This window comes from Triturus cristatus, chromosome 4_1 (genome assembly GCF_964204655.1).
Source record: "Triturus cristatus chromosome 4_1, aTriCri1.1, whole genome shotgun sequence".
NCBI classification, from domain to species: domain Eukaryota; kingdom Metazoa; phylum Chordata; class Amphibia; order Caudata; family Salamandridae; genus Triturus; species Triturus cristatus.
The window spans coordinates 753038020-753065484 of record NC_140585.1 but is presented as its reverse complement, the minus strand read 5'-3'; the positions used below and the strand labels follow the sequence as shown (position 1 = coordinate 753065484).

At 46.8% G+C, this 27465-nt stretch overlaps 1 protein-coding gene across 1 annotated transcript in view; it reads left to right on the top strand.

Moving 5' to 3' along the window:
• UTP20 (UTP20 small subunit processome component) overlaps positions 1-27465 on the top strand; it is a 1051825-nt gene that overhangs the window by 845828 nt on the left and 178532 nt on the right. The window contains exons 51-52 of the mRNA XM_085653318.1: positions 5168-5278; positions 19001-19080. Of these exons, the coding sequence (XP_085509444.1) occupies positions 5168-5278; positions 19001-19080 (191 nt within the window). The remainder of the gene's footprint in view (positions 1-5167; positions 5279-19000; positions 19081-27465) is intronic.

Genomic DNA, 27465 nt, shown 5'->3' with positions numbered 1-27465 from the left:
AAGTCAATTGGTGTCTTCCTCTTGTTAGCAGCTGCACGGCAGGTCTTCTGGTTTCTTGATCTTCTTGCTTGTTTCGGTGTCGGGATCTGAGGAAAGAAGGTTCAGGGTGCCCCTAAATACTAAATTTAGGTGCGTTACATGTAGGTAAAGGGCAGGGACCAATAGGTCTCTTCCCTGGGGTGGGTACATCCCCTATCCTGCCACTCTCCTGTGGGAGGGGGGCAGTAGCCTAGACCTGATTGGGCAGGGCTCCCCATCTTCAAGATGGCGAGAGCCCGGAGATGTGCTTCACCTCGCCTCCCCCACCTGAGGGGTGGGGTTGGCAGAGGCTGGCACACCCCCTTTCGTCCCTTGGGATTTACCGCCAGTCTTCCCGCCAGAGTCGGGGTCAGAACCGGGGGGGCCAGTTGCTGAGTACAGCAAGTGGCCTGGAGAAGCTCACAAAGGCGGCATGACTTTGTTGCTTCACCTGCCCATCCTGGGGGAGGAGACTTAGCACTTCGCCCAGGATGTGCATTGTTGCAGGCCCAGGAGAGCGGATGGCTCCCAGGGGTCCAGCAACATGTCTGCTGTGTGGCAGCCTAGGCAGCCCCTCAGACAGGCCGTGGATTGTAGGTTAGGTTCAGGGGGCAACTCTAAGTTGCCCTCTGTCGTGCATCTTCCATTAAATCCCACACTGGCATCAGTGCGGGTTTATTGTGCTGAGAAGTTTGATACCAAACTTGTCAGTCTTCAGTGTAGCCATGGTGCTGTGGAGTTCGTGTTGACGATCTCCCAGCACCATATACTCTCAATGGCAGCACTGCACTTACAGTGCCCAGGAATGGACCTTGGTACTGTAGGGGCACAGAGCTCATGCACCTGTACCCACACCGCTGGCATAGGGCACCCAGCTAGAGGGGTGACTGAGGTATGCCAGGGCAGTGTGTCTTGTGGGCATGGCACACAGGGATGTGTGCCATGTCGACTCTGTTTTGTTCTGCACCAAGACACACAGCCTGCAAAGACAGTGTGTGTTTTAAGGTACAGGGCCTCTAAGGGTGGCACAATAAGTGCTGCAGCCCTTAGGGGCCTTCTCTGGTCACAAGGTCCTGGGTACCTAGGGTACCATTTACCAGGGGCTGACATGTGGCCAGAGATGCGAATTGGGTTTAGGCTTCATGCAGTTTTAGGGAAGAAACATAGGCCCTGGGCACCTGATTGGCAGGAGCCCAGGGCACACTCAGTCAACGTACATCAGCAATTCAGGAAAAAGTGGGGGCATACCATGCAAGAGAGATGGCACTTTCTCACACCTATTCAATATGATATTGTGGATTTTTTCATTGTATTTTGTTTGATGATGTGTAATTTTAACAGTGTACGTTATTCCGTATTACGCTTGTAAAACTGATAAAAAATCTTTTTATAATGAATAATTAATTAATTGTGCAGAGATTTACAATATATCCAAGATTATAACTAATGATTAATTCATATTTCGCGAGTTTGCTCACTTTCAGCCAGAGTTGACAAATAGAAAGTCGGCCTCCCGTCAAAATTATTGAATGGTCCCTGCTAGTTTTTTTTCTTTTTTGGGTACAGGACAACAATTTAGATGTTAAAGTGTATAATCTGTACTTTGACTTAACTATGTATCAGTTACAGCCTGACAGCTGACAATGCCGTTTTGGGCCTGGTTAACGGGGGAACATTCCATGTCTAAGGTTACATATGTTCCCCTCTTAAATATTATAAACCTTACTTTCTGTGCAGCCAAGTGTGTTTGGGGTGACTTATTTAATATTGAAAAGCAGGTTGTCCTGCCTGTTAAAATTATGATTTTGACTATATGGGCAGCAGAGTTTAAGCTGCAGGGGTCAACCTAACCGGGTAGGCCTGAAACAATGTTTTCATTGCCACTGTAATGGATGGCACAAAAGGTTCCGCAGTCCACAAGTGGTATTCATTTTGTCTCCATATACTATGGCTATATAGGAAAGTTAAATGTGCCAGTCAAGTTTTAAGCCCATTTCATTGTTTTAGGACCTTGATGGCAGTGTCCAGTTTTAGAGTTCAAAATTATCGGCGGGAAAGTTCAAAGATGAAAGGAAAAATGAAAAACTGGACTGAATACTTAAAGAGTCACTTTGCAACAGCCACCACTGAGAGTAAATGAAAGAGTTGATTGAGTACCTCCCTGAGCCCATCAGAAGAGGGGCCAGGAACTAGTAGCCAAGGGGATGTAATTTCCAGCACAAAAATTAGATGTGTGTTGGATGCTGCCTCCCAGGAAACCAATACTAGTGTGCTCCTATTGTGCCACACTTGGCTGAGAATTTCTAGCTTCCGCCAGAAGTTCAAAAACACATATTAACATACCCTTCAAGAGGGCATTTCCAAGGCCGGCTGGTCAATGCCAGGCTTGACGAAATAAGAGTATACCAAACCAGCCAAGACGATAAGGCGCCATACAGACCTCTATGCCTAGATCTAATTTTCATAAGCACCAGGTGAAAGGAAGTGCAAAAACATCTACACCCCTAAAGGGGCGAGGTTGCCAACAGCAGCAAGGTATTCAAGGCACAGCAAATGAATCCTCTGGCAAAGGTAGACACAGGGGCAGTGGCCGTAGTAGGGAGAGAGATAGGTCCAACAGGAACTCCTCTGCCTCAAAACAGTGATTTTCCTGTGATTCCCTCTATTCAAGCAACACTTTCCGTTCGAAGACTAAGACTATTTTTTCTCCTCAAAAGTAATAGATAGCCTTCTACCAATAGGTACTTTTGGTGGAGCAGAGGTACTGTCCAATGTTCAGCACCATACTGCCAAACATTTCACTTAGTCACCATATCCTCAGTCACAGCCATGTGCGTCTGCTGAAGTAGGGAGTGTAGGGCTCCTTGCCAAATTTGCAATCGAGCTGTTTTTTCTTTTGCGGTAAGAAAGTTTACTCCATGTACTTTTTAATCCCCAAAAAAGGCAGGGCATCACCAATCCAGCACCTCAGGCCTTGTAATCGTAATATCCTGATGCAGTACTTCCACGTGACCACCCTGCAGGGCATAATCCCTTTGCTCCAGGCAGGGGATTTCATAGTGGCCCTTAACCTCAGGGACTCTTACTTCAAACCAGCATACACCTAGCCCACCACCGATACCTATACTTTGTAGTGATGAGGCAACACTGCCAATTCAATGTACTACCATTTGGCATCACTACAGCATCAAGGTTGTTTGCAAAGTGTTAAGCAATGGTATTGTCGCTTCTGCACAGCAACGCTATTTGTGCTTTTCTGTATCTTGCCGACTGCCTGGCAGCCAGGAGCAATGCCAACCACACTCTCAGACAGCAGTGTCATTTCCCCACAAACTAGGGTTCACCATCAATGCCAAACGTCCCACCTTCATCCCTAGCAGATCCAGCCCATTTTCAGTTTGGTCCTAAACGCTGTCACAGGAAAAGCCTACCAGGAGACACTGATGTCATTCCAAAAGCTTCTGCCTAGGTTTCATATAGAGATTCTCCCTTATCCTGTCATAGTCTTAAGCTTCTATGTAATGTCAACCCTGAGTGTTTTCCAAGTGCATGGTAGTGGCAGCTGTTCATCTTGGGAGAGAAGGCTTTATTTGTTTCTTCCTGTCAGCTATTTGATGATAATATTAGGTACATTGAAGGGAACAATATAATCCATATAAGTAATAACATCCCTGATGTAGTGTTTAGATCTTTCAGCGTATGATTCAAAGTATGCCCAAAACTCTTTCACGATCAGAGGCATTAAAATAGTTTTTACAAAGGAAACATTTTCTTCCCTGATTCAGCAAACTCATCTATGTCTCTGGGGCAGTGTGGGACAATCAGTTAGTGCTAGGAAAAGTGTCTTCCTGCAGTTTTCTGATTCAGACTATTCAATTGATTGTGAGACCACTACATGACTTGGCAGTTTGGTCTGGACTGTTCCCATGAGGAGCAGGGTCAAGACTGATTTGCATATGGCTGGATCTGAACTGGGGTGGAGAAGTGACCTGAAGAACGATGATGGATTCAGCCCAAATCTGTGGCTGGGGGGCGAGTGTCTGACAAGTTAGTGCTCTGTCCATCATCTCCTTGTGTTTGCACCACTCCATAAGTGTTGGCAAGCAACCATAAATGACTATAGGCTTCAGGGGATGAGATTGTCAGCACACAAAAGATAAAGGACTCCTGGAGCTGGTGAATCATAAGAGTGATTGTTATGAAGGCCATGCTAGTTCAGACATATCAAGAGAGTGATGTACTACATCAACAGACAGGAACAAAATTGCACCTCTTGCCCAGGAAATTGCAAAATCCCTTTGGCAGAAGTCAAAGAAGAGTCTCTGAACCAGGTTCCTGAAATGCAGAACACCAAAGTAGACTTTCGAACCGGGTGCCATGGCGAGAGGACAAAATGGTGATGAGGTTAGAAGTTGTCAGCACTATATTTGAGTCATGGGCCTTTACAGAGTCCATTTGTTTGCCAGATAACCAAGTAAAAGATGTCTTACATTTGTATCAAAGTTCTTAGACATTTGGCCTTGTGGATGCTCAATTGACTCTTTTGATAGACTCCGCTTTAATTCGAAAAGCCCTTACTTGGACTTGCAGATAGTGGTACTCTGACCTTCTTTAATATTCTAACCAACCTATTTGGCGACTCCTGTGCAGATATCTAGAGAAGATCAAGGAAAGATTTAACTCCAAAACCTAATATTGATAAGCCTGACAGCCTGGAACCTTTTAGCAGGTACATTCAAGTCTGCCTCACGTCAACCTGTACAAATATTCATTTCACCTGCAATTCGTTTATGGCTAATGCTAACCTGGATAGAATAAAATTGGCACTGCTGCACATTAATGCAGTTGTTTTAATTATTAAATTAAACAGTAGTTATTTATTGTTTATGACAAAGTAAAATTTTTGTGTGTGTCTGGTTTTATTATTTTATTGGAAATTAAATGATTTGAATTAATTTATTTTTAATATCCTTAGTTTCACAGGACATTGCTCTGAGTTTGTTCTACCCATTTTTACAAAGAAAGGCTTTCTGCTGGGAGGTGTAATATTGAATGTATGTTCCCAAGCTAATAACTAATAACATTTGTATTGAATCTGGTGCTGTTTTATTTGAAACAATTGGAAGCAAGTCATTATCATTTTTTTCAGGCCATCCTATCAAGAAAGCTAGTAGTTCCTGAAATGGATGCTGTGATGCAGAAAGTCGCCAAGTTTGCAATTACTGGACAGAGTGAGCCTGTCAGGGTCCAGTGCAGACAGGTTGGTTGAGATTTCTTGTTATTGTTTTCTTATCTAATCTCACACCTTAATATTTCATCAATATGCTTATAATAATAATGGGATATATAAAAAGTTTTCTGATGGATGTATCTGACTAAAGATTCCTCACCTTTAGAATTCCCCAGGTGCCAGACTGGATCTGGAAATTTTCTCAGCACTGCTCCAGCGAGGCTCTTGGTGGTGCTGTGCTGCCCCTGTTGGCTTTGCTCCGCCCCAGAAGGAACGGAGTAGAGACGCTTATAAGCGCCACCACTCTGCACCAATGCCAGTTCCTTTCTTTCTGTGTCTTTGAGTGTGGATCCAGACTTCTGCTCCCATTTTTGTCAATTTTCGATGGCTGTTCAAAATTTGAATCCAGCATGTAAGGGAAAGGGAATATTGTCCCTACCTAAAACTACAGGGTTTAAACCATTCTTTAACATTCCGAAGCAGATGTCCGATCCGCACAAGGTGTACCTTTGGTGTCAGGGTTCAGGGAACAACTCTAAGTTGTTTGATAAGTGTGCCCTCATGCACCCAAAGTCAATCTGTGCACTTGAAGTGGAGCTGTATGTCGCCGAACATCGAAGGAAGTCACTGACCTCATGTAAGCTACTCTCCTGCTCCATGTCGAGGACCTAGACCTGGCCCCTCTCTCGAGGACAGTTCCTAGAGAGATCCTCTTCATGGCCAAAATCATCAGGTAAGTTGAAGTTCAAATCGTGTATAAAACAATGAGACAAAATGGTACTCAACCACATACAACCACTCTTTTTCAAAAGATAAAGTTTGAAAGCATCAAGGTGCCAATCTGTCCTGCTCCAGATCCCCACTGAAGGAACCAATCCCTCAATTGATCCTGTTCCACCATTCTGCATATTCTTGACACTCCTTGGGCTCCCTCTGGCACACCTTCAGGCCCCAAAGATCTACACAGGCGGCCAGATGGGTTACCTCCAACAGATCTGTCCTCTTTGTCAGTGCAGAACCAGAGGTGGGTTTCAGGGGCTCAGACTCCGGTCCGGTTTCCATTCGGGCTCCAAGCCGTGCGCAGGTCGTCCTTTCATCTACATGGAGACTAACATCGAAGATGCCAAAGGGGGATTCACTGTAGACTCTGATGCCTGACCCTGAACCAAATCAATGTCATTCCCGACTAAGGTCATGATCCAAATCCACTCTAGCACTCCTAGTTCATGTACAACCTGATTCTGACAATATCAGCCATTCCTAGGAGCAGTCCTCAGATCTTCAGTCGCCTTTTTGGTTCCGATTGGAACCAGAGTTTACCTCCTGGGCATGACAATGTTGGATCATTTACCTAAATTTGTGCCCTAACAGACGAGAGTGCTTGTTTTGATGTGGTTATCTGATAGAGATGTCTAGACGCAGATTCCTTAACTTAGAATATCTCCAGGCGTCAGACTGGTCTGGAGACCTTTGCTTAGCAGCACCTCTGCGCACCGGGTGGCGGCGCCGTACGGCTCTGCCCTGATGTCGTCCATGGGCGTGACATCAGCGGAGCCATATATGTCCCGCCCTTGCGCACCGACATCAGTTTTCTTCTACGCGGACGCGGACCCTGAAAACCAGCAGTTCCTGGCCTTTATTTTGGGCCTTCTCGGCACCGTTGGTGTCGTACCGGAACAGTGTGCAATGCCCTCCGGGTTCAAATCCTGTAAGGGCTGTGCGCGTCAGATGTCGGGCACTGACCTGCACCTGATTTGCATGTGGTGCCTTGGTGTGTGCACCACGATTCCAAGCTATGCGGCGACTGTCAACAGATGAAGCCGTATGAAGTTGTTGGCCGCACGGCTGTCCGGCCGGCTTCTTCTCGACGAGGTTCTCCCTCTCCAGAGGGAGCTCGCTCCTGCGACGTAGAAAACGTAAGCGGAGCCATAAGCATCCACTGAGGTCCACCTCTCGTAGGCATGCCACTGGCACCTATTCCTCTCGTAAGAGGCCAGCTACGTGCGTCCGGAGGTCACCCCCTCCATACCCTCCTTTTCCAGGAGTTGGAGCGACGTGCGCCCAAATGGAGGCCTACTCCCGGGCTCTTCAGGCCTACTTTGAGTCACCCTCGCTCCCTGGCACCCCTTCGGGCCCCACAGAGAACGGAGGGGCCCTCGTCGGCGGATCCTTCCCCGACCAGGGTTGTGTGCACCGACTCCGGAGCCAAGGCGACGACGTTGCCCCAGACCGTCCTGGTCGGTCTAGCACACTCCGCCAGTCAGCACATAGCCCTGGGCGACTTTCTGCGTGGACGGCGGGAGCGGCGTTGGCGAAGTCGGGCTCAGAGCCGGGCATCCCGTCGGACCCAATGACAGGCTCGACGTCCAAACCCACACCAAGCTCCAAGTCTGATCTCAAGTCTGGGGCAACGCCTCATCCGACGTCGGTCGACGTCGAGGTAGCGTCCATCGTGGAGGCCATCAATGTCCAGTTGACTCCGACACGGCGCCCGCCGACGCCGTTGTTGACGCATCCCTCGCCGCCGGCGTCCATCTGTTCATTGACACCGGCGTCCATGCATGGGGTTGACTGTAGGAGAGTAGGATCTGGTTTCTGGCTATAGTCTGGCTGGGTCCCTGCTAATCAGGGCCCCAGTCTACCTGATCTCTCTAAACAACTTGGTGTGCATATTAGATGCACTAGTGATTGGATACTGTGGTACCTTTTGAGCCCCTAGTATATGGTACCTTAGGTACCTAGGGCATTGGTACTTCACAGGCCTACCAGGGGCTGCAGCATGTATTATGCCACCCCTGGGAAGCACTCACAATCTGACACCACAGGCCTGCTACTGCAGCCTGTGTGAGGTAGTGTTAGCACTCCTCACTGAGGTATAGGTTCCTATTTCTCACCATACACACACATATAAACCTGTCAGTCACCCCTATGGTAGGCCCTATCAATCCCAAGGGCAGGGTGCTTGGTTTACTATGTGAGGGGGTGCTCCTGGCTGAGCAGGGCCCCTCTGCAGCTGGCAGAGTCTATTCTCTGCTGCTGTTTGTGGATGCGGTTAAACCATATACTCTTAAGTGCATTATAACCTCGCGGTAAATACTAACTTTGGAATGACTGCATCAAAACATGTCGTGTTTGGTGTCAAACAACTTGGAATCCTACCCCCACACCAGTAACTGGTGTGGGAGTAGGATCCCACCCTTCTAGAGGGGACGACATGTACACACTGTACTACACGGTAGAAATCATCTAGAGCCCTGGCATCACAAAATGGATGCCACCAGCACAGACACCGGGCTGCCCTCCTGCTGCTGACCGAAAGGGTTTCCTGTCACAGGGAGGTGTCACCACCTCCCAGACAGGATTTAGTGTATTGGAGCTGGGTGGGTGCACTCTTAGAGTGCTTTGAAGTCCTGCACTGGGGGAGCAGTAGGCTCCTCTGTGCATATGCCAGCTCAAACCGGTTCAGGGGCTGCCTGCCCCTGTCCTGGCACGAAACTGGACAAAGGGAAGTGGGTGTAACCACCCACTACCCTGGCCCTCCTAGAGGAGTGGCCATAGAGCTAGTCCCTCCCATCTTATCAGTATAAGATACCACACATTGCCAGTGCAATTCAGATTACACCTGGACGACGCTCTACGAAGAAGAATCCTGGCCCTTCAACTTTCTACTACCTTTAGAAGACCGAAGGATCTCCCTTGGAGTCAAGGAGTGACTCCCCTGCTTGGCAGGCACCAAAAGGACTGAACAACGGTTGCAAACTTTACCGCTCCCGCCGGAGCCCGAAGTCCCTGCGTCCCCTGAAGCTGATTTCCTGACCTCTCGTCGGCCATTTTGAGTCCCCAGCGAAGCTGTGGCATCTGGACCCCACGAGTGACGAGGTACAGCAATACCAGGGAACCGTGCACTGATTTAGAGTGCAAGCCCTGAATGACGAACTACAAACTTGTGCTTTGGACCACGTAGTGTCCAAGTCCCTAGCAGGTCTGGAACCCAAGATCAGCGGCCTACCTCGTCCCGAGTGACCGTGGGCTGCTCCTGAAGTTTCCCTGCAAAGGTGTCTTCGCGGTTGCTTGCCCGTTGGCTAGTAGCCCTCCCGAAGACTTTCTGAACTGCTCCAAGGGATCGCCTGGTTGCCCTGGGCCTGCCCTCACTTACCCTCGCTGGGTAAGTCCATCGGACCTTGCTGGTCTAAACCATCCAAGATCTTCATTCTACACAAGACTTGCAGGTGCCAAGGTTTGTTGTCTCCAATCCGAGAGCCGACACCGCCATCAGCTGCAGACGTCGTGGGACCCTCCAAATCCAGCTGCTGGTCTTCATCGACCTCTCCTGGACCACGTGGGCGAAGATACAAACCACCATCAGCGACGTGAAGAGACTCGACAGTTGTGGTCATCTATCCTGAAGGCCACCGGTCACTGGCAAGTGACTCTGAACTCTGTCCCCTCAATTTCTAGGTCACCTGCAACTCCAATCCATCGTTGGATTTCCACGAACACTTCACCCGACGACACAAGCAGCAAGACTTCAACAATTCCCATTGAAAGCAGCATCGTGACCCGACACCAAAGGACACCTCTGCACCCGGCTTCCCTGGGTGAGGTAACTCTGGCATTACGGTGCCCAAGTGTGCATTGGCTATCGAAATACTTACCCTGTAAGTTGTTTGCTTGTTGTTCATTCCGAAGTGCCCTAGAACTGTAAAATACAAACCGCGACATTTGCCATTGAAACGCATTGAAACCCGTGTGTGTGTTTAGACACTGCACGCGTCTCCTGTGGGCTGATTACTTACCTGTAAACACTGCAGCAGTGAAGCCCCAGCGATTCCCAAGGCCCTAGGCCTCTTACTTTTGCAAGTCGAGTTTGTTATACCACTATTTTAGTATATGGTCTGGTACGGCCCTAGGGCAACAGCCATATTTGTGCTTAATTTATTGAGAACTGTTTATCTTTTGAATGTTTACCTGGCTCTAATCTCATAAAGAGATTAGTAGAGTATGTTTAGAAATAAATACATATATATTTGATATATATACCTGTGTGGTGTCTTTTCATTTGGTAATTCAAGAGATTATAAGGTAAAACAAGCTGCTTTACATTCCTCAGAGACTTAGCCTGAAGGCTGCTCTCCACAGCTACCACTAGGATAGCTTTCTTTAAAAGGTTGTCTTTAAACCTATCTACCAAGAGTCGAATTGGACTGGTGCAAGGTGGCCACTATAACTAGTGACCAGCATATGCCAGGCCAACTTCTCACATTGACCTCCCTCCGGATTCCTCATTTTTGTTCCCTCAGCGGGGTCGGGCGACTCCGGTATCCGCTACGGCCTTTTCAGAGGCTGCTGCTGCTTTCCCTGGTCGGGAGCCACTGGTGCAGGTCCCTAGTGTGGCATGGCCTTCGGGTCGTTCCCCAGCCCCGCTCTTTATGGAAACTGGGAGATTAAGCCTCCAACCGTCTCCTACAGATGGCCTCTTGTCCCCTCCTAGGGTGACTACTGAGCTAGGAGCCTCAGCCCCTATGCGCGGACTATCGACTGTGCTGCTGCTATCCTCGGCTTTCAGCCTCATGTGGTACCCCTTATCCCCGATCCCTTAATGGATCTGTGCCATCTCGAGCCCATTACCGTGGAGCCCTTGCTACCCCTTGGGGGTGCTTTATTAGAAGGCCTGCGAAAGAGGGCCGTGCCCACGCGCCACGGAGCCCCGGATGATCGGGCCATTGCTGATAGGCACCGCCCCGGAGGATCCACTTTGCCTGTCCCTCCACCCTACCGCTCAGGGCCTGGTAATTCAGGCGGCCTTTGGGTTGCAGGACTCCACTTTGCCCTTGTTTCCTCCCACCCGGGAATCCAGGTGGCTGGATGCATGTGTTAGACAGCTTTTTGCTTCTTCTAGCGCAGCCGTCCGCGCTTTAAACACTACATGCGTGTTTGCACGTGCGTCCTCTGCACTCTGGGACTCCGTGGCTAACCTTCTTCCTTCCCTTCCGAAAGAATTGCACCCTGAGTTACTCGGTCTTGTCCTTCACGGCAAGGAAATGGCTCATTTTACAATACGCTCCTCCCTGGATACCACAGACTCTGTGGGCCGTGCTCTTGCACGGTCGGTGGCTTTGCGCCGTCATGCCTGGATGCGTGACAGTCGCTTCCCTGATAATATTCGGGAGAGCCTCCAAGACATGTGTTTAATGGAATAGACCTTTTTGGGTTCCACGCTGACTCGGCGATCTCCAGGCTTCTGTCAGGGCTACCGTAATTCTGCCGTGCCACTGACTGCTTGACTTTTCTTCTTCGTTGCGGTCTTCCTTTACGGACCGTTTTTTTATCGGACGCGGGTTGGTGCCTCTGTATTGTCTGTATAGCCGTATGGCTGGGTTGTTTTTGTTTCAAGACCTCTGACTGTCAGTTTTGCCAAGAGGACCTCCTTCTTGCCAGGGGTTGACCCTTGCCCTATGTGGGGTATTGGCTGGTGGCAGGTGTCTGCCTTTGCCATCGTACGCTCCTGTGGAGTTTTCATTATGGGTATCCCTCTGGGGCTCCTATACCTCATTTTACTGTGTCCCTCGGGGTCGTATCGCTCTGTTGTCTGTAGTGCTTGGACTCAGGGTCTAGGTCTATGCTGTGTGGTATCTACCTCGCATAGCCTGGCATCTTGCTTTTGTCCTATGATCCGTCTTTGGGTGCCAGCCCCTTCTAGGTTGTTCTCCCAAGTTGAGAGTTGCCGTGGACCTCTGTTGTAGGTCGTTATGGCCTTTTGGCTTATTCCCCAACAGTTTTCTCCACATCCTTGCTGCTTTTGCGCAGGTATTTCTACTTTCCACTAGCATTCTTAAATGTGGCAGACTCGTGGAGACGGTTCTCCTTGAACCCCGCTCTTCCTGGCGTCTAGGACCCGTGAGTTGGTCATAAGTACTCCCTTGTTAGGCTCGTCTTTTCTTCGAAATTGTCCTGCGAGGGGACTGTTCTCTCTCTTCCGGACTGCCGCGTGACATTGTTTGTAGCATGGCCTAGTTCCACTATCTGTGTAACGGCGGGTACTTTTGAGCGTACCCTAGTGCCTGGGTTTGGCCGGGTTTCAGCATCTTCTTGGGGCTGTTTCTGCGCCATGTTCTTCCTCATGGCTTGTGCGGCCCGTTGTCTTCTTGCTATTGGGCGCATCTCAGTTCTTCCTGCTGTCTTGCTTTCTGGTGTTCCTCCTGGCAGCGTATGAGCGCCTTTCGGGCTGTGTAGGGGCATCCTTTCAATGCTCTCCCCATGTCTGACTGGCAAGGGTCTCCGCAGTACTTTTCCTCTGTGGTAGATGTGAGGGCGCTACGCGTTCTCTCCACCATACCTCTTAACCAGTCCTTTGGGTTGGCTTGTCGACTGCCGCATCCTGCGGTTCTTTCGCCATAAGCTTCAGTTCTACTTCCTGCGAGGTGCTGAACTATCTTTTCATGCCATTTTCTTGCTGGTGTGTCTTTCTTCCATGTCGGCCCGTGCTGGGGAGGGTCAGTATCCTGCTGCCTCCGTATCTTTACGGGAGCAGGTTTAACAGTGTTTTACCCTGTTCAAGTTTTTTAGCTGGGGCTAGCTCTGGCTTCTTGTCAACACCTTGCTTACTATTGATCCTTCCTGCTTCTTGGTCTTCTTTCAAAGTTTGGCATTTTTTCAATCAGGCACAAGCATTCTGGCTTAGTGTTTTCCTCGTCTCATCCCCTCTACATGTGGGGGTTTTCGTGTTATTCCTGATGGGCTGTGGTGCCCTCGCCTCCCTTTGATTCCCTGCTCTTTTCAGGGCTTAGGGGTTTGGTGGTTGGCTGCGCTGGCACTTCTGTCAGCACTGTGTTTCGCCCTTTGGTTGACAACACTATTTTGGTCATGTTATTGACATCTGGGTTCTCTCTGGACCTTCGTGAGGTTCACTCGCAGTCCCGCCTCCTATAGGGGTATGGCTTTGGTATCTATTCCAAAGTTAAGGAATCTGCGGCTAGACGTCTCTATCAGATGAACAAGTTACTTGCCTTCGGTAACGATGTATCTGGTAGAGACATAGTCTAACTGCAGATTCCTTAACGCCCGCCCGTCCTCCCCGTCCTGCGACAATCTTTTCAGGTTGGGCTTCTTGCCTTCGCCTCCCTTTAGGTGGTTTTATTCCTCTGCGGGGTGACGTCTTCTCTTCACTCCGCCGTCTCCTTTTGGATGATGCTTTATGGTGCTTTGTCTTTGCTCCTGGGTTCTGGACTGGTTGTCCTTCACTGTCATATATTGTGGTTGCAGCCTTTCTGCTGGCTGCTGTGATGGTTGACCTTGGAGCTCTGGCTCAAATGGTGAGTCGTGTGCCTCTGGCGGCGCAGGCTCACACAGGCCAAGGGTTCAATCCTGCCTGTGCTCTGCATCTTCTTCTGCCTCCGGGGGAGGTTTGGACTTAACGATTGCAGGGGTCCCTCCCAGAGTGGTGCTATGTTCTTTTCCCTCCCTCAGTTTACAATATACGGTGCCTGGCACTGTCTTTCTATGGTGATGTTTTGTTTCACCATACCTTGTTTTTTCTTTTCTTTTTCTGCACACTGTTCCCATGTTTTCACAGTTTTTGGTGGTGGTTTCGCGTCCTGACGCGGAAAAGTCTTCTGACGAAAACTGATGTCTGCGCAGACGTGCTGCTGCGCAAAGGTTTCCGGACCAGTCTGACGCCTGGGGATATTCAAAGTTAAGGAATCTGCGGCTAGACTATGTCTCTACCAGATACATCGTTACCAAAGGTAAGTAACTTGTTCATTTAGCATGCTACTGAGGTCCTGGACTTAAAACTGCATTAAGATTAAAACAAAAGTCCTCACAGACATCCTGCAGCCCTGACCCTGCTTCTCTGAGCCCTCATTTCCATTTTGTGAAACCCTAATTGATACGCTGTTGGGCACCTGGTCTAAAGCTTGCTCTTGTCCTTCAGTGGGCAAGCAGATGGCCATACGGCATAGACTGACACGAGATGACCATGACTTTGATACAGCATCCAACTCCTGAGAATCTGGTGGTCCCCAGCTTTCAGCCGCAACGTGAACTCCATTTAGTTCCCATGACCCGCCCCTCCCCTCCTTTTCCCCTGGACAGGGATTCAAATGGATTGAGGCATTCAAGAAACAAATATTTTATTTGTGCAGCTTTGCCTTGAGGTCTGTCATTGCAGTTTGCCTACTACGCCGATATACACATCCCACCTGGTACATGGCCAGCGGGACCTTTCTGGCATTCTGGAATAAGTTAGGACCTTCCAGCCTCAAACCATTCAGGAAGGTCAGGGTGTGGCCTTAGAAGTTTTTAAGGGGAGGTGGGTCACAGCATGTTCTTTAAGACACTCTGCTCCTGCCAGACAGTTTTCCCACTAGTTTCTGCCTTTCTGCGGTTATTTAACGGAGTTAGAGTACAGGCAGTGCCAGGTCTATCAGACCCCACAGCAATCACCGCAGAGTTTGTGGACCAGGGCAGGATATCAAGCAGGCACTATACAAATCCCTTGGGGGCAACGATCTTCCCTGTCCCCCTCAGCTGCAGATCAGCTGCCAGGCCTCTTTAGTTTATCTGTAACAGCTCATGCCCTCCCTGGTGGAGACCCCGTATCTATCACTATCTCCCAGGGTGGGAGTCCATCACATCCATTAGATGGGTCCTCCAAATCATCCAATTCCATCCTTCCGTTCCTTTCTGATTCACCACAATTTCTTCCCACATCACAGTGGCTTTAAGAAGAGCACCTTTCCATCTCGCTGCAAGCAGTGCGTGCTCTACTCTTCAAATTAGCCAACAAGAGAGTTTGAGCCTCAGAGAGAGGGACAATTTGTTACTCCTGCTATTTCCTGGTTTCCAAGAAGGATGGAGGTCTCCGTCCTATTTTAGATATTTGCACTCAGAATTCCTTCATGCGAAAGGACAGATTTAAGGTGCTCAATCTGGTCCAGGCTCTGTCTGTCCTAATTCCGGATGACTGGATATTAGCCTTGGACCGGCAGGATGTGCATTTCCTGTAGTCCCTGAGACATCACCTGCGGTTCAAGGTAGGCCAAGAGATTTTTAATTTGTTGTGCTCACCTTCGGCCTCTCTTGCACCTCTCGGGTGTTCCCGAAAGTGATGGCTGTGGTTGCCTCCCATCTTTGGGGGTTAGGGGTATCAGTTTTTCCTTACCTCAGTAACTATCCGTTAAATGCAGGCTCACCACAGTAAGTCGGGACCACCTCCAAAAGATGGTGAACCTCTTGACATCAATGTTCTTTGATCAAGGTTCCCAAGACACACTTGACACCTTTGCAGAAGCTTCCTTTCATAGAAGTTGTCCTGGAAACTTTGTAGTACAAGGTCATTCCTCTCTCCCAACGGGTCCACGACATTTGGACTCCGATCACGATGTTTCAGCCTCAGCCCTGCCTATTAGTAAACGTATTTGAATCAATTCATAAAATTTCTTGCAAGGAGTAATATATCTTGTGTGATTTAAACAGACAGAAAAAATGAAAAATCAAACCACAATTCAATTAGGCCTATCACTTTTGTAGCAAAGTTTTTGTAGAAATCCACAGAGCAATTATTTTAGCTGTACCCACTTCAGCCGAAGTGAGTATAATTTATTTGCATAGACAGTATTTCAAGGAAAAAGGAGTCATAAACGTATTTTCAATTGTGTATTTACACTATATACATTTCCACAATTTTGACGTGACTTTGTGACCCCAGTGAAGTGACCATAACCAAAACGGTGCAATAAACGTAGTGCTATTAAGGGTTGGAAACGATGGTTATTGGTAATTAAAAAGGTAGCCCTTTGGAAATATAATGTAATCAATTCTTCATAGGCAACTTAGAGTTCACTGGGGCTCTCCCTCTTCAGTTGTCGACGTTTCGACCCTCTCGTGATACGGGGTCTCTTCAGGACTGGAATTCTGGGGACCAACAGCACTGTTAAGGTGCCCGAAGTGCAGGAATCTTCCTAATATAGTTCAGGGTACTTCTCTGTGGTATTCAAGGTTTATAGTTCCATTGTAGAGATTTAGCCACTTTATGGCTTCAGGCAGTAACACTGTAACTCAAGGTTATCGTAGGTCCGATATAACACGGTGAGTAAATAATTCACTAGCGAGCACCAGCGAGAGCGGATCGCCACCCGCTTTATTGAAACTCATGACAGCAAACTGATCAGTAATTAAATTACTTCCTCACCACAATGCTAATTGACCCTGTATGAAAGATCAACAAGAAGTAGGATGTGGTTGTTATTCCCGCTACTTTCTGGTAACCAGAAGGGATGGTGATCTTCGGCCTATTCTAGACCTGTGCCCTGGTAGTCTCTTCCTCCAGGTAGAAAAATTCAAAATGCTCACCTTGGCCCAGATGTTGTCTACCTCGACCTTAGAGACTGGATGGTGGTGTTGTACCTGCAGGATGACGATTTCCATATTCCTTTCCTGCCGGCCCTTCCTCGCTACTTGTGGTTTGTGGTGGGAGAGAAGCATTTTCCGTTCGCCATGTTCCCACTGGGTTCCCTTTGGATGTGCCAGTCTTCCCCCTACCTCGATGACTGGTTGTTGAAGACTGGTACCTCCAGACTACAGCGAACCTCCGTTCATCTTTGGGGTTCACTATAAACATGCCTAAGTCACACCTGACTCCTTCCCAGATACTCCCCTTCATCTTTGTGCCTTTCCCCCGGTCATTTAGAGTATGACCCTGATCTCTCAGCCTCGGTCCTGGATTTCAGTGAGAAAGCACTCTGAGGCTCCTGGGATAGATGGCCTCCTATATCCTGCTGTTCGAGCTCAAGTGACATATGCGAGCTACACAGTAGGACTTGAACTCCCAGTGGGCCCAACATCAAGGGGACCTCTCCAACCACGTCCAGATTTCGGAGGAGACTGAAAGATCTGCTGTGGTCTCTACTGGTTCACGATTGCATCAATGACAGACCCCTCTCCCTTCGCAACCCAGAGCTGGCAGTGGTGACTGATGCTTAATTTCTGGGCTGGGGCATGCCACCTGTGGGAGATAAAGATCGGAGGCCTCTGGTCTCCGGCAGGGTACTGAATACATATCGACCTTCTGGAGATGAGGAACACCCACTTGTCACTGAAAGCCTTCCTGCCATCCATCAAGGAGAGTCTTGCACAGGTGCTCACAAACAGCACCACCGCCATGTGGTTATGCAACAAACAGGGCAGGGTGGAGTCCTGGACCCTGTGCCATGAGGCCTTGCACCTCTAGAGCTAGCTGGAGACCACAAGGGGGTCTTCCTGGTGGAAAAGCACCTGGCAGGCTCATTGAATTCCAGGGTGGATATCCTCAGCCATTGGCGCCTAGCGGATCACGAGTGCCAGTCAATCCCAGAGGTGGCACAAGATCTCTTCCTCGAATGGGTAGAATCTGTGCTTGATCTGTTTGCTACTACCGAGAACATGGAATGGCTGCTCTTCTGCACGTTGGAGTTTTCAATGCGTCTCTCATTCAGATGCTTTCCACCTTGAGTGGTACTCGGAACTCCTGTATGCCTTTCCGACGATACCACTCTACCCCGAGAGCTCAAGAAGATCAGGACAGACCGTGCCCAAGTCATTCTAGTAGCTCTGGATTGGGAAAAGAGTGTATGGCAACCAGAGCTTCTGGGCTTGAGCACTTGTCCCCCGATGAGGCTACCCCTCCAACAGGATCTGCTGCAGCAAAATGGTTGGGTTCTCCGTCTCAGCCTTCGCAACCTACACCATCATATATAGAGATTGAACAGTGACAGCTGAATAACTTTGCCCTTCCTCCCGAGGTACTTAGTGTCATCTTGGCAGCCAGCCGCCCGCGACGAAAACTGTATACACATGTCATTGGAACAAATTTGTGCTTTGATGCAGCAGTCACCAGGTTGATCCCATCCAGGCCAAACTGTCGGATGTTTTATTATTTGTTCTGTTTCTTTCCCGGCAAGGGCTTGTTCTGGGCACAGATGAAGGATATTCTTCTCCATCTTGGCCTTGTTAGGGTTGCCTGATCAGCCTTCATTGTTTAAATCACCAGTTGTGTGTGCGCTTCTTGAAAGGGCTGCAACAAATGGTTCTGCCTTCTCCGCTTGTGATGCCCCAATCTTGTTTCTACTTATATGATGTGTACCTCATTCAATCCGCTGCACAGCTCTCCTATACAGCTTCTTTTCATCAAAACTGTGTTCTCCTCCACAAGGTGCGTGAGTGAGCTTCAGGCTCTGTGTGTTTGTAAAGAAATGTCTCATTTTGTGTGGTCACCCCCAAGTTTTTCGACTGATGCTGCTGGTTTTTCTACTCTGACATTGCTCTGTGGCCAGCTAACCAGAACTCAGTGCACTTTCCTGACCCTATAGTGTATGTAAAATTGTCTGTACCCAACTAGAAATGGGTAACTTACCTGCAAGTCCCGAATATATATCGACAAGTTTCCCTTTAGGGCACCGCATCTGGGCACACCATCTATCTTGAAAGCAACTGATGTAAGCATGTGGGAGTGGCGCCCATAAAGGCCCCACACATACTTCCCAGAGCAGAACGACATAAGTGTGGAGCCGTAAGGTGCCACCTTCTGGTACGTATAAGCATTGCAGAAATATTTCCTGATCCAGTCTGACACCTAGAGAATGTTCAAAAGTTTAGGAATCTACAACTAGAAAAAGCCACTACCAGAAAGAGCGTTACCGAAGGTAAGTAACTTTTTCTCCTTTAATTTTTATAAATGAGGGGATGAGAATAACACAATCTCTGTTAACATTGCAGATTTTCCTGAAATACCTTCTTGACTACCCCCTTGGTGCTCAACTCAAAGGCAACCTGGAATTCATCATTGCACAACTTAAGTAAGCCTTTTTAAGTTAATTTCCCTGTTTAAAAGTTTTGCTTTGTGCCTAGTGTCAAAATTAATGTCCTTTTGAGAAGGTTTGAACGGAGTTGTGAGGATCTTTTTTAATTATGATCCAGTTTACTTATATTAATCCTAAAAATTTGGACACAAGATGCAATTCATAAGTAGGAAAACTGCCTCCGCTATGCTCTACACAAATGAGGGGGAAAATGCGGGTAGGTAATGTTCTGCCACCTTGGCAATTCCTCTTCCTGGTAAAATAGCCACGCTAAAATGACTCTTAACCATTTCTTTGTGTGTTTCTCAACCAGTGTGCTGTCCCAAAACATTCTGCAAATGGTTTGTGATTTTGTGTTTTGTACATACAGATTGGCTGAAATACTGATCCACAGATCATTTGTGATGTCCAATCCAAGTAATCCATCACTTCCACATGTTACACAGTGGTCTTTATATAACCTGGTGGTTCCACTGCAATAACCTATCCATCCCACGCGTGATCTGAACATCTTGCCTACCCCACCTTCCTCTGTCGTGTTACTGCACTTGTTCAGTAATAAACTGGGTATGGCACTCCTATATAATATCACCAATAGTAGTGTTCTGTTGGAAATAACAGGTGCATTCTAACATCCACACTGACAGTCATCTTCCATGCTTGTGTGAATAGGACTCTGCTGTTGGAATTTAAACGGGAGGTAAGTGCTCTCAGCTCTGCGACTTATTTGCTTCTCATTTCAAGGAAAGTGTAAAATGATTGCTCCAGTCACTGAAACAGATAGACCAATTTTACATTCAACCAGGGCAACACCCATTATGACTTGTGACATTTTATTGCCATCATGTCAGCACTTTGCCGCTAAAAATAGACTGCGATGGATTGTTAGCTGTATTGAGGACTGAAATGTCAGTATAAAGTGTGTTTACGAATTAATGAAGACTCTGTTTTTAAGTATCTGACTCACAAGTGATGAACAGAATAACTCTGATTGGAAGGAAATGCCTCTTTTTATGTGGTCATCCCCAAGGTTATGGACTGATTCTGCTGGTTTTCCGACTCAGAGTTCACCGAGGCCTGCTAACCAGACCTCTGTGCCTGTGAACTGACCTTAAACTGTGTATGTTTGATTGGTTTATACCCAGTTGACATAGCAACGCTTACTTGTAAGCCCCTAGTATTAGGTACTCTGGTATCCAGGGCATGTACGTTGGAGGGTCACCCGAGGGACTGCAGCACTGTTTGTGCCACCCTGGGTGTGAAAGAAGTAACCTTATCACCAAAAGAGAAAAAGAGGCTGAACTGGGTTCCACATCTGCCTTTAATACAAAATCTAAACACACAATGATGTGGTTATCTGTGTGGAGAACACTAAAAAGGTTTTAGTACTCCAAAGATATTATGCCTGCCTGTTCCTAATTTCCTAATCCTGGGAATACCAAGAATTGGATGAGGTGGGCTCACTCATGTAATGTGACATGCTTCATCATAGGCCACCTCATCCCACCCTTGTGAGATAGTACTTCCAAGGTGAACTCGACCTCAAGTGGAAATATTTTGAGGGAGTTCTTAGATATTATTTTCTCCAGCTGAATGCTTGTGATCCAGTTGATTATGTTAAAAATAACTCTGAAAAAACCACAAAAGATCCTTTATTAGGTGTTAACCCGGATATGTATGAAAATACTGCAAAGTGTATTCAGAGAACGTTACTGTCTATCATGGCCCTTATGTACCACTAAGGTCCAAGTGTGACAGAAGTAAAATATAGCTCCAAGTCTGCCACTGCAGATTGGAAGGGCAGTTTTGAACTGCTGACTCAACTTTGCCATTGAAAGTGATGGCATAGCCTAGTCTTCTGTTTTTTAATCTACATAAGTCACCCCTAAGGCAGGCCTATCAAATCATAATTCCTTCTAAAGAGGAATATGTGTTTTTGAATTTTCAAACCGATAAAAGCTGCAATTGTCGTTTTTACTGTGGAAAAAGGCAAGTAGCCCCAATGGCGAGTGCAGAGTAGCAGATTGCCACAGCAGCCTTGCTAGCATCTTACTTGGACTACTAAAGTTAATACTGTAAGTTATCAAACAACTTGTTACACTAAGCCCAACTTGAGGCTCAAATCAAAATTAATGTAACGTGCTGCAGTGTGCAACATTTACAAAGTTGCCACTTTGTTGCCCTAAATCTCCTATGCCCTTCCTTGACTGCACATGGAGTATCTCTTAAGACAGCTTTCTGCCTTCCTGGGGAGACATGCTGACTACTGTGAGGAAAGAAGACAATAGCAGCATGCGCAAGAGAGCATTGTTGGGCCAAAAGGTGAACTTCAAAGGTGAAGCAGCATTTCAAGAGCAAAGGGTGAATATTTGGGGGAGGGGCAGAGTAGACAGGCTGGCACTCATGAAGGAAAGGGGAAACCAGTTGTCAAAGCGGTTTTGCATTGGTGTGTAGCCCCCTTGGTAGCCACACCTCTGGTTTGGGCTTGGGAGCTCTTGATGCCACGAAAGAAGTTGTGCCATGTTGGAAGTGCATAAAATGTTGCATACTAGGTTGGCCAGATGCCACACCTAGCAGAAGTGGTCATCAGGAGGTAGACAACCTTGGAGCCCATTGGTTACCTTCCACATTCTCCCTTGAGGGCATTTTCCGAGCATAAATAGGGCAACCCTGGCACCCAAACCTCAGACGTCGATGGACTCGAGAGGAGGACCCAAAAAGAACTGCCTTGCTGCACCAAGAAACCAGCAAAGACAGGCTGTACCAGCATGGTCTGCACTTGCTGAACCTGGTGGCTAGCTAAGGAGAAGGGACTGTGCCTGCTGTGTCCTGTCCATGCAGAAGTCATCTCCAGACCCCAGCTGAAGCAAGAGACTCCAACGGTCAGTTTCCCCTCCTGTTCGCAGAAGAAGTCTGCAGGCGCGAGTTGGCAGCCCAAATCTTAAAGCCTCCATTTCTCATTGCCATGCAGTACCAGACACCAGGACTCGATACTCAGTTGCACCAGGGTCTGCTGGACATGGGGGAGTCATCAGAGTGCAGCTAGGTCGCCCAGAAGACAAGTTATGGCCACGGAAAGGAGTTGGCTTTAACTGTGATACAGGGCTACTGGACATTTGCCAGGACTGAGAGGACTTCAAGGGATGTCGACCCCTGTGGTCAGGATCGCCTCACCAAGCCTGTGGACCGTGGATCAAAAAGATACCAGTCAACAGCATTGCATCCACAGCATCCTTGAGCATCTTGAGCATCCTGTTTCCCTTTGCATCAGCACCACTTCCAAAGAAATCTATGGCAAAGAGATAAAAGTGCCTGGGACTCACTAAAGTCTGCTTCTTCCTTCTAGCTAACTGTTTCTGAGGACCTTGCTGGTCCCCCTGACTGGCTCCCTGCCGAATTTGGTCGCCCAAATAAACTTAGAGTAACTGCATTGATTCCTACCCAACTTTTTTTGGTCTCATTTGTTGAATTTGCCAATACTTGTTCATAATTAAGTAAAAAGTGCATATTTACTGTACCTTGTAAATGCTGTATCTCCGGAACACTCCGGTGAATCTTTTCGTTTTGGTGTCTAAAAATACAAACTATTTTTATACATTTGTATCAAATTTCCTGAGTGTCTTGTGTACTTCTTCCTTAATTATTTGGGTGCTATTTAAATGCTTTACACTTGTTCCTTTGTATAAGCTTTGCTTCTCAGTGCCACAACTACCCAGGATTGAGCTACAGGGTTTAGCAAACAAAATCTATCAGTCCTAAGGGCAGGGCCGGACTGGCCGTAGCGGGCACCGGGCAATCCCCCGGTACGCCGCACTGGTGGGGGCCGGTTTTGGCATAGCTGCAAAATCAGCCCTGTAACAAAATCGGCTGAAAACCAGCCCTGGCAAAGAGCTCGGCGGCACCCCCAAGCCCCTAAGGGGCTGGTAACTGTATTACACGGTGAGGTCACACAAACACAGCATATAATACACCCCATTTTCTCACACTGATCATTATCAGTGGCTCATTTCCTGACCAGATGGAGGGTTGTTGGAAGGCATGCAAACACAGTTACCATATATTATGTACACTTCATACTAGTCCTAAATTGTAAATACTCGTGTATCTGTATAAACCTCAGGTGTTAAACTGTCTGTACAATCACAGGTTGTTAATCACATGTGGACTATAACGTGCAGAAAATTAACAGCTGCCATGCATTTTTCAATTCATAAAAACTTTATTAAAAATGCATTAACGTTACTGTAGTATCTACGTAGACTCCAAATTCTAATCCCCCACTGTTAACTTCTATCACTGATAACTCCATTCTTGAAAGAACTTTATCCACCTAAAGTTTTACGAGTATTGCAGTGGAGGAACTCTACCATTTGCCCTGGAATGATTCTTCCTTGCCAAAATGTAATCTGCCTTTTTCTTGAGGTCTTTTAAACGCTTCTTTACTTTCTCCACCAAATGCAGAAATGATGATACTGCATTCACTAGGACACCATCTGCAAGTGGTTCAAGTTCAGGGTCTGACGGTTTGTTGCCTGCTGGTGTCCATTCTGGTGATTTATATCCTTTATGGCAACATGGGATGAATCCTGTGGGAGATAGCTGAAGATTGTAAATCCACACTTGTGTTCTTTAACCTTAAAACAAAATTGCTGCCTCCTTTCTATATTCTCCTGTCCAGTTGAGCTTTTTGCAGCTCCCTAGACAAAATCCTGCTCAAAATCAAAGATTTTTCATTTTTGACAAATAATCATATTATGGGCAATACTTTTAGACTCTGTGGCTCATAAAATGGCCACTTCCTAAAAATTTGCACATGCTTGTCAGTTATTGCATGCACTGTTTATCACATGGAAAATAACATGCAAATGCATTTTGATACATGCAATATTTACCACATGCAATGATTTACACTCCCATAAATATCAATATAAAAAAGGTGCTGTAAAAAGTCATTATTACACAATAGTTACTCATTGGTAGTGTATGTTATTGGGTGTGATATTTCTCACACTTTTAGAGTATGATTTGCTATCGGCGCCATGTCTTTGCTTTTGTTGTTGTCATTATCTTATTATCTTTGTTAGCAAAATCACAAACAATTGTTTTAGTATGCAGACCATCTGAACTGTACCACTGCACCTCGTAATATATAGCAGCATAGCCTAATTCAAAGATCTTTTCTAAGTAAATTCCACATCAGTAGGAGAGTTATTTTTAAAAAAGAACTGCAAGTATCATATGTTGTGTGCATAGAGAGGCATATGCCACTAAAAGAGGGAGCACATGCCCAAACAGATCTGAAGGAATAAGAATCATTCTGCAGAAGGGATCCAATGGTAGCTATGGCAATGTAAGTTTGGTAGAAAAGATGCACAGAGTGACAGTCTGATTAAAAGATCTTTATTACAGGCAACAGAACTTACACGTTTTAATAAGGAGTTCAGTAACTAAAAAGGTAGTAAATTCCGAATTTTAAGGAATTGTAACATTTCAAGCATGCTGGTAGACAAGCAGCGGCGACGATATAATTAAAGATAGTGAGCAGCGAGATTAGGAGCAGGAGATGAAAGAGGGTGTTAAAGTGAGGAAAGACTATAGGATATTGAATGGGGGAGACAGAGAGGAGGCACAGGAAAGAAAGTGAAATCCCAATTTTGGTGGTTTTAAGATTACAGCATCAAGTAGACATCTGAAGATGAATAACAAAGAGCCTGTCCTAAGTTTAAAATGACAAGCATGTTTGCAGAAAGCACATTCACTTCTAAGTAGGTCTCTTGTTGCTATTGATAATGGATGCTTATTGTCATTTAACTCCGGGGTATACTCACTTAATTGTCCATGGAAGAATGAAAATCTGAGTGGACCAACCAATCTTTGAACTTTGTGACCATCATACCAAACACAGGTCACTGGAAGCATACTTTAGTTACCTGAGCAAGCGGACCCAGCTAAAGTTGGACGAATGTGTTATGGAAGAAGGGGGTGGGAGAAAGACCCAAGAGTTGTCAGCCAGACATAATGCCACCTTAGGAAAGACCCTGTCACATGTGATCGCCATGTTTGAAGCCAGCACTCTACATCTCCGGCCAGAACTTTTCATTGACCCACCCGTTATCATGTGGCCAACATGCAAAAGAAGTGTGGCCAATACCATATTCTTGCTTACGCTGTTTTTATATTTGTCAGATGACATACACTCTTACACACCCCAGTTGGATTATACACAATGATAAATGGCCAACATGTGTGAAATAATACTCATTTGCTTGAGTCACATTCTGCAGTTGTTCATTTTATGGCATTCGTGCCTAAACTGTCAGAAACATCATCCTATTTCTATGTTTGTCAAAACATAGAGATAATATTGTATATGCATCATAGCCAAGCGGCTCAATTAATAAACTGCACTGCTGAGGATTTCTTTTTAAATTGAATTCTGGTATCAGCATAACACCATGTTAGGTAATTATTGCCAACATTATACTTGTGGTGCTTTTCCTGTAAAGAATGTTGATTAAAATCTCAACAATAATAATTAGCCTACTTGTGTGTTTTCCACGCTACAAAAGACATCGTCTTTAGGCTTTGATTACAGTTGTTGTTTTTATTTAACTAAGTACTGTTGATTTTATTGTTTGTGATTGTAAAAGCCTATGATTCTGTCCAGGAGAGAACTGCACTCCTAGTTCATGTAGATACCTGCAGGAGATAAATTAACTCGCTGCAATGTCTTTTTTGACAGATTTTTCTAACTGCAGATTCCTCTCCTTTTGAATATCCTCAAGTGTCAGACTGGATCTGTAAACTTTTACAGCATTTTTCTCAAGGGTCAGTAGATGGCGTTTTGTGGCTCTGCGGCAGATACTTTCCACCCCAAAGATATGCGTTGGTGCTCCTATACATGCCCCACCTCCAGATGCTGATGTTAGTTCTTTTCTTTCTGCGCCTGCCGAAGTGGATTTCAGAGCTTCCCAATCCTGTGATACCTGACAAAGATCTTTACGTTGTGCAGTATGACATCCCCTAATACCAAAAGTGTTCCAGCCATGGTGTGCCGGTAATTGACAGATGGTGGTCACTGACAACAATGAAGATTGCCTTGGCACCAAACACGACTTGAAGTCGTGCGACTGCTCTACTAAAGTAAATAAGAAGGCCATTTGGGGTTGAGAAGCCAAATTTTCTATCGCTGAACTTGAGAAGTTGAAGAGTGTGTTCACACTCATACTCCTGTGGTCACTCCCATGACCGGTCATCTTCTAGGTCAGGGTACTCGGGTAAGTCCATGAAATCCCATAAGTATATATATATTTTTTTATCCAAGCGTGGGTCCACGTTATTCCGCTTCTCTCACCACTCAACGTCACGCGACATTCCAGGCACCTCTAAGCCATGAAGTCAATCTCTGCGCTTGGAAACGATACTTAACCCTCATCCAGACCCAGTTCAATCCACAATGGATGGTGATGCCACAACAGATCCACAAGCTTTGCTTGACCTTGGATAAAAACTTCTGTTACTCCTCTAGAGCGCCTTCAGGCCTCATGGATCCGAGGTTTATGCCAGTCGGTTTCCCATCAGCAAATCTGTCCCTGGTACCAACTGCTCCACTTGCCCTCAACTTAATGCTGAACCCTCAGTCACATCCGGCTCCACAACCAACTGTGACATCACCTTCTGCACCTACTCCGCTACCTCTGAGATGGTGCCGTGTCCGACGCCACCTGCATAGTCACTGACACGGAGTACAGGTCAGATCAGACTCCGAAATAAATCCCTTACCTTGACACCACTCTGACTTGGACTATACTCGATACGCTGATGACTATGATCATACATACCAACCCTCCCGATTCAGACGGGAGACTACTGATCTCCAAGCTAGTTTCCTGCCTCCTGATTCCTGCAAAAACCAGATGCCTCTGCAGGCTTCTGCAGACAGGGACTGGTCTTGTGTGACTCATAGAATGCACTGCCAGTAACCTACTCCTGCAGGCCAGTGCACAACATGTTTGTCAAGCTCTCTTTGCCTGCCATAGTGGTTTCTTTGTGATCCTGACAGGTAAGAAAAAAACATATGTTTGCATTTCTGATGTCCAATCCTGCAGCAGCACACTTTAAATTCCCAAACGTTATTCAGGCCTCAATAGAAGTCAGTGGGAGGAATACATTCTCCTATTAATTTAAAACTAAATATCCCACTTTTCCCTTCTAAAATGTTGGCATGGATGGATGATAATGATCTGGATGACACTTATCATGATGACGGGGACACTTTTGAAGACCTACAGGACGCCATAGATGTAAATACCTCGCCAGACATTGACCTCGCTTCACCTAACCCGACTGTGGCTACAGAGGACTCCACCTTATTCGTGAGGG